At 43.2% G+C, this 6,295-nt stretch overlaps 1 protein-coding gene across 9 annotated transcripts in view; it reads right to left on the bottom strand.

Annotated features, from left to right (window-relative positions):
* Positions 1–447: 447 nt before the first annotated feature.
* Positions 448–6,295, bottom strand: part of RHOBTB1 (Rho related BTB domain containing 1) — a 120,800-nt gene continuing 114,952 nt past the window's right edge. For 6 of the 9 annotated variants that reach the window (XM_023739303.1, XM_004369859.1, XM_023739309.1 and 3 more), the window contains 3 exons: positions 5,399–5,487; positions 3,210–3,315; positions 448–2,666 (listed from right to left, as the gene is read on the bottom strand). In XM_023739303.1, the coding sequence (XP_023595071.1) occupies positions 2,497–2,666; positions 3,210–3,315; positions 5,399–5,487 (365 nt within the window). In that variant the 3' untranslated portion in view covers positions 448–2,496. The remainder of the gene's footprint in view (positions 2,667–3,209; positions 3,316–5,398; positions 5,488–6,295) is intronic. The other 3 variants (XM_023739312.1, XM_023739299.1, XM_023739301.1) reach the window with 2 other exon arrangements.

Genomic DNA, 6,295 nt, shown 5'->3' with positions numbered 1-6,295 from the left:
CATTACACTACGTACAAGTCCAGAAGTTGTTTAGAGGTTTCCCAGAGGCTTTTCCAGGTCTGCTTCAGAAGGAAGACCGATCTGGAGCCCACCAACTCAGATCTTTCATGTAACTGCTGGCAGAAGTGTCCAAACCCAGATTATATAAATCCATTAGGGTAGAGATGAGGTCATTTCTGTTTTTTCCAAGCTGTACCGCATCTAGTGACATAATCACATTAGCCAAGAGCAAAGAGCCAGATACCTCATTTACATCATGGCACTGGAATCTCTGCTAGCGATGCCAAAAACTAAGACAACAGTCATTATAGCAGCCTTGTTACTGAGGCTCACAAGACCTATGACCCAGAACCTCTAAAATTTCCGTAGCTATAAAAAAGCTATTAAATTTACATATATGATATGATGGTAGTACTTAAACAAAACAAAACAACAAAACTGGAGGCATTTTATAACTAAACAATTTTATTGGCTTTTTGTGAAATAGAAAACACAAAACAAACCACCATGGTTAAAGGCCATAATCAGCATCAACCAAATGAACCAGCCACTTGGTCACAGCAGCTGATAACAAACACTAATGGAGATTATTGCTTATACACCAGGTTCATTTATACGTCCATTACGTTTTGGCAAGATTACAATCAAATGGGAGCTTTGGTTGTATACATTCAACTATAACTACTCATTGAAAACTTAACCTGTACCATTTTCTGATGGGATCTATGACAATTCTTCCTGAGTCTTGATGTTTATCCTCTCATTCTGTCTTCTTTCTCTTTTCTTTAATGATTTGCAACTCTACTTACCAAAAATTAAGGTAGATACACTTCCAGCCATCTCTAGTCTACTGCTCCCTCCTTTGTCATGGGAGGGTGATGCATTTCGGTCCTCTCCAAGCTCTTACATCTAGTATGTTCTACGGCCAGTAATAAATGCCTATCTGTAATCTAGAGAGATTTTCAAATGCACGTGGCTGTCAAATTGGGGTTTGGACTCAACTGTCTCCTTTCCAACTTCTAAAAAGCTGGAAAATATAAAAACAAAATCAACAGACTTTAGCATCAGTAAGTTGAGCTACCAACAGAATGAGCCCTAGTCCAGCCACACAACCTCCCATGGCAGTTATGGAGCTATAGCCTTAGAAGGCTCTGCATGCTTGCAGTAATATGTTCATTTACAGAGAAGCAATGGTTGACTTGCCTCTTAAAATCTTCTCCACTCAACACATTCTATTTTAACACTGAAAACTCAGAAAGACAAAGGGTCAGAACTAATTCACAATAGCACCATTTCCTAGACTCTTGCGATAAGAAATTCCTTTCTTTGTTGGAGAATGCAGGGACCCTGAACAACTCAGCCTCCAGCTTTGTGCTTTCACAGGCCCTACCGATTTTCGGCAGGAGTGAGGGGGTCTGTCTTAGCCTCCATCTGCAGCGATGTGAATTTTCCCTGGGAAGAATTAAAAATACGTATCTTACAAAGTGAAGTTGGCCACAGGTGAGAGACCTGAGGAAGCCTGTTTCCGGTGGTGAGATGTGACAAGCCTGAAAACGGTAGGATGGCGTCCGTGAACCTGTCCCTTGTCCATCTCAGTTCAAGTCGGTGGAGAATCTGTATGCAGAGCATGGCAAGATCAAGGAATACTGAAAGACATATACCCTAATACCGCCATCCAAACACCAATGCTTTAATTGTATCTTTTGTATTCAGGTCCACCAGTGAGTTTGCCCTGGATAATGCTGGGATTTAATAAGCCCTTCTAATGATTATAAAGATTATCCTTTTTAATCTAGACATGTTAAACAATAGAATATCTGATATCACTATATTTTACATGGCACATATAACCATATAATTACTAGCACTTACACAGCAAATATTGTAAATACACATTTCTTGGAGTTGACTTGGTAATTATACTGACGTTATTCTCAGAACAAAGATTAAACACTCTCTAACTTGCAGTTTGGGGAATTTCATTCCAACCCTTCCCTTCCCAACAAAAGGATAACCCTCTAATTTGTAGTAATACCTCGGTGGCCATGTGACCTAAGAGTTTCAACTTAATCACAGGACGACTTCATGGTTAATTTGTGGCCTGTAAAATAAAGTAATACATAGTATTTTCATTTCAACAAAATACAAGAGACCATATAAAAATATTTTCCAGTTTGGAATTTGAGACATGAAAGCTGGATTTTTTTTTCTTTGTATAAAAAGAAAGGAAATAACGGACTAAAGTTTATTAAGCCTCCTAACAAAAAAATAGATCTATTAGTTTAAGGAATGCAGTGAGCGTCAGCTTCCCTTTTTGTCCAGGCTCATTGGTGGTGAGCTTGTGCTTTGATCCTAACAAAGATAAATGCACAAAAGTGGAGGAAGATCAGTGCCTGAAACCTGAACTACATCTTATCTCTAATAATAAGACTAATTTTACAGTAGTGCTTGTAAAAGTGGTGCATCAGATTACTGATTTTTTTTCTCTCTTCCTCCTCAGGCAACTGCTGGTGATGAATTCCAGAAACACCACTTCCGTCTAGAGCGATGTTTATTTAGTGCAATGTCTTCCTTCTCTCGTTCCCTTTTCACACGCTGGTAGTGGTCTTCTTCCTTCAGATACCACACAGGGGGCCAGCGGTGTCGCTCAAAGTATTCCTGGTTTTCTAGTGACAGAAAGACACTGATGATAATACCTACGGTTCATTAATTGCTTCTATGTGTTATGCCCTGTGCTTAATGCTTCTCATATACTATTATCTTACATGTCCTCTCAACTACCTGACGTGGCAGGGACTATGATCAGGACCATTTGCAGACTGAGACACGAAAGTTTTAAGAGGTACAATCACTTGCCTAAAGTCATACAGCTGGGCACAGAGAACCTGAACTGGGACTACCTGATTTTAAAGTCTAAGCTTTCTCTTAACCATGCCTCCCTGGACAAGGGTGAGCCAACAACCTCAGAATGCTTTGAAGCAGGGCACCTTGAACCCCAGTCCACCCAAATCTCCCAAGCATGAAGTTCTCCAAAGAGAATTTCTGACAATCCCCAGTGACATGTCACTTGGATATGTGACCACCAGCCAGTCACAAAGAATTTTCTATGAGCAGCCTGCAGTCCACGCTCCTTCTCCAGGGCATGGAAAGTGAACACTTCAGTCAGCAGTGAGGATAGCGGGACAAACGGGGGCCACGTATAGTCTCACCTGGAGATTTTGATTTGATTTCCTTGCGGAACTTGGAACAAACACTGTTGTAGTTGGTGCAGATGTGGTGCAAACACCAGGCGGCCAGTTGGTGGGCATTGTGAAACTGCAGGGGAGTGACCAAAAGGGGGTCAGGCTCTATTTTCTAAAGTAGGGTTACAAAGACACAGGAAGCCATTGCAGGGGTGAAAAGAAATAAAGAGCCTCTATAACTAATTCTGTAAACCTCTTGTTTTAATGACAGTGTTTTTCACTTTGGCTATGGCTGCTGGTGCCAGCCAAGTATAGTGTTTGGCACACTCCTCCTTCACCCCATGACAGATACACCAAAAATAATCACTGCATCAGATCAGGAGTTTAAATCATGCCTTGCCTCCCACCCTCCCCCACCGCCTGGCCCTCTGGTGCTAAGTAAACATGGTAGCTTCCAGAAGGCACCAGCTAACAGCAGAAAGCAGTAGTGTCATCTCTGTTTAAGGAAGCCTCAGGAATGGAATACTCTGTCACATGTCAGAGCTCAGCTGCTGGGGCCAAAGATCCGAAAGAGGAGACTGCGGAGCGTGTGACTGTCCTATACCTGTCCTTTCGGTTACATAAGAAGAGCAGGCTGTGTGGGTAGGGTGGGAGGGATCCCAACACTTGCACGCCTTCTTTCTGAGCAGACAGATACTCAGGGAGGTGGTAGCTGAGGCAGCTGTGACTGAAAAAGACCCGATCCTCAAAAATTGACAGGCAGACCCATATCCCCCTCCCTTACCCGCAATTTGGCACAGCTGCCCCTCGCTCCTTGCATCCCTGCCCTTCCCAGACATCCATCCTGTTGTCTTTTGCTCTTGATGTTTCTTTGATCTAGTAAAATTCTGGAAACTACAGTGTGGTTGTCTCTGGGGCCCGCATCTCCATGGCCAAACGCCAATATAAAAGCCACAGTCTTCAGAACTGATTCAAGGAAGTCCCAGAATCACAACCCCAAACACCGAAGACAGTCATAAACTGTCCCCTGGGCTTGTTTCAAAAGACCCCAAATTCTAAGTGTGGACAACCAGTTCTGATGGGGGCTTGCTGATTCTACTGCAATAGATGTTTATCCTCAATTTTAACTGGACCCCTGTTAGACTGTTTATCACACTGGACTTTCATAATTTCCACTCATCTAATTTCCCCCACTGGCTTGTGACTGCCTTGAGAGCAGAGAGAGGACAAAGAAAGACAAATCTAAGAAGCAGAAGAAAAGACTGAAGAGTTTGTTCTTAGTTCCCTTAGAATGTAAACCCGTTGTCTATAAGTCTATGCTAGAGACTAAAGAGTCTTGCGTATGTTCCTTGCATTATGACAGGGCTTTTGACTCTTCAGTGCTCTTTTCTGAACATTCTCTCTTACTTGGTTCTCAAAATAACCTGTAAGTTTGGTAGGGTGTGAAGTCACCACTCTCATTGCTTCTGGATGAGGAAACTGAGGCAGGGTTTAGCTTTTTACTTGGAGTTAAGTTATTCAGTGCCGAAGCTGAAATTGGGTCTCTATCCCCTCTGAAGGAGCCCTGGTGGCACTGTGGTTAAGAGCTTGGTTGCTAACCAAAAGGTCAGCACTTCAAATCCGCTAACCGCTCCTTGGAAACCCTATGGGGCAGTTCTACTCTGTCCTATAGCGTCATTATGAGTCGGAATCTACTCGACGGCAACTTTTTTTTTTTTTAATCCCCTCTGGAAGAAGGGTGCAAATGTGTGTATTGAGATCACAGAATCACAGTATCAATATTAACAAACCCTGATTTTAGAAAATGCCAGAAAAGCTGCAGTGAAATGTGTGGGCATTGCAGGCCTTCATGGAATTCTAGAAATGGACTGGCCTTGGTCAATACATGTCCAAGAATTCAAGAAGAAATTCAAAGGAGGAGAGACAAAACCTTCCCCTAGCAAGCCCCAAGTGGTTCTCCCACATGTGAAGCTGGTGCCTCAGGGGACGATGGGGCTGGTGTGGGGGTGGGGTCCTTGTTGCTTTTTCAAAGGAAGCCCAGCAGGGTGAATGGTAGATGAAATGTAAAACTCTCAGATCTTCTCAGTGTACACAGGGGGCCTCTGTGACTCAGTGGTGACATCTTTATTTAGACAGATGCAACAAAGGAATGTTTTATCAGCATTGAAGCAACTGGCTGAAAACACTTAAAAGGTAAAAAGCAAATTGTTACAAACCTGGGCTAATTCCAAATAAGAGAGCACTTCCCCATCAATGCCCACACCACTCATCGCGGCCTTGGTCAGCTCCTGCACAGCATGCTGCTCTGAGAAAGAGAGAGGAGCAGGAGAAAGTTAAACAGCACCCAGCAAGCCAGGCATCTTGTGTGGAGGGTGTGGTCTGGGACCACCTAAGAGGGAAAGGAGCATGGCTCCCAGCTCTGGGCAGCCATCTGAATTTAATCCAGGACCCATTCTGATATGCGGCCTTTCAGTACACAGTTCTTAGTCTCCAGCCATTGCACTGAGTACTCTGGGGACTCTTGTTCAAACTTCTGAAATAGCCAGACTCCTCCGGGCCTGCACTGTCCAGTATGGTTAACCACTGGCCACATGTGGCTATTTAAACTTAATTAAAATGAAATAAAATTAAAAATTCAGTTCCTCAGTCACACTAGTCACATTCCAAGTACTGAATAGCTGTATGTGGCTACCCTACTGGATAGCACAAATAGAGAACATATCCATCACTGTGCAAAGTTTTATTGGACTGTGCTGCTGTAGACATTCTAGCACCTTCCCACAATTCTCTAGGCTCTCTAGCACCTTCCTGTTTGACAGTTTTCCACTCACATATGTACAGCTGTCAATAATGAGGTCTTAAAAACGTGAATGTATACGTCTGTCTCCACAGGGGTTGATGGATGACATAATAATCAACTTCTTGGATTCTAAAGGCCAGGGAGACTTTCAGCCAGAAGTAACAGAAGTCCAGTTTGGATGAGCCCTTTCTGCTTGGGAGCTTGTGTACAAGGCTTCCAAAGTGAATTTAATTGTGGTTCTCCTATCTCCTTGTGGGCTGTCACTTGTCTCTGGGATTGACCTGTGTATATAGTCTCCGTCCGCATTTCTAGG

The sequence above is a fragment of the Trichechus manatus genome, unplaced genomic scaffold (genome assembly GCF_000243295.1).
Source record: "Trichechus manatus latirostris isolate Lorelei unplaced genomic scaffold, TriManLat1.0 scaffold00007, whole genome shotgun sequence".
Classification (NCBI taxonomy): Eukaryota; Metazoa; Chordata; class Mammalia; order Sirenia; family Trichechidae; genus Trichechus; species Trichechus manatus.
This window is presented reverse-complemented; position numbering and strand designations above follow the sequence as displayed.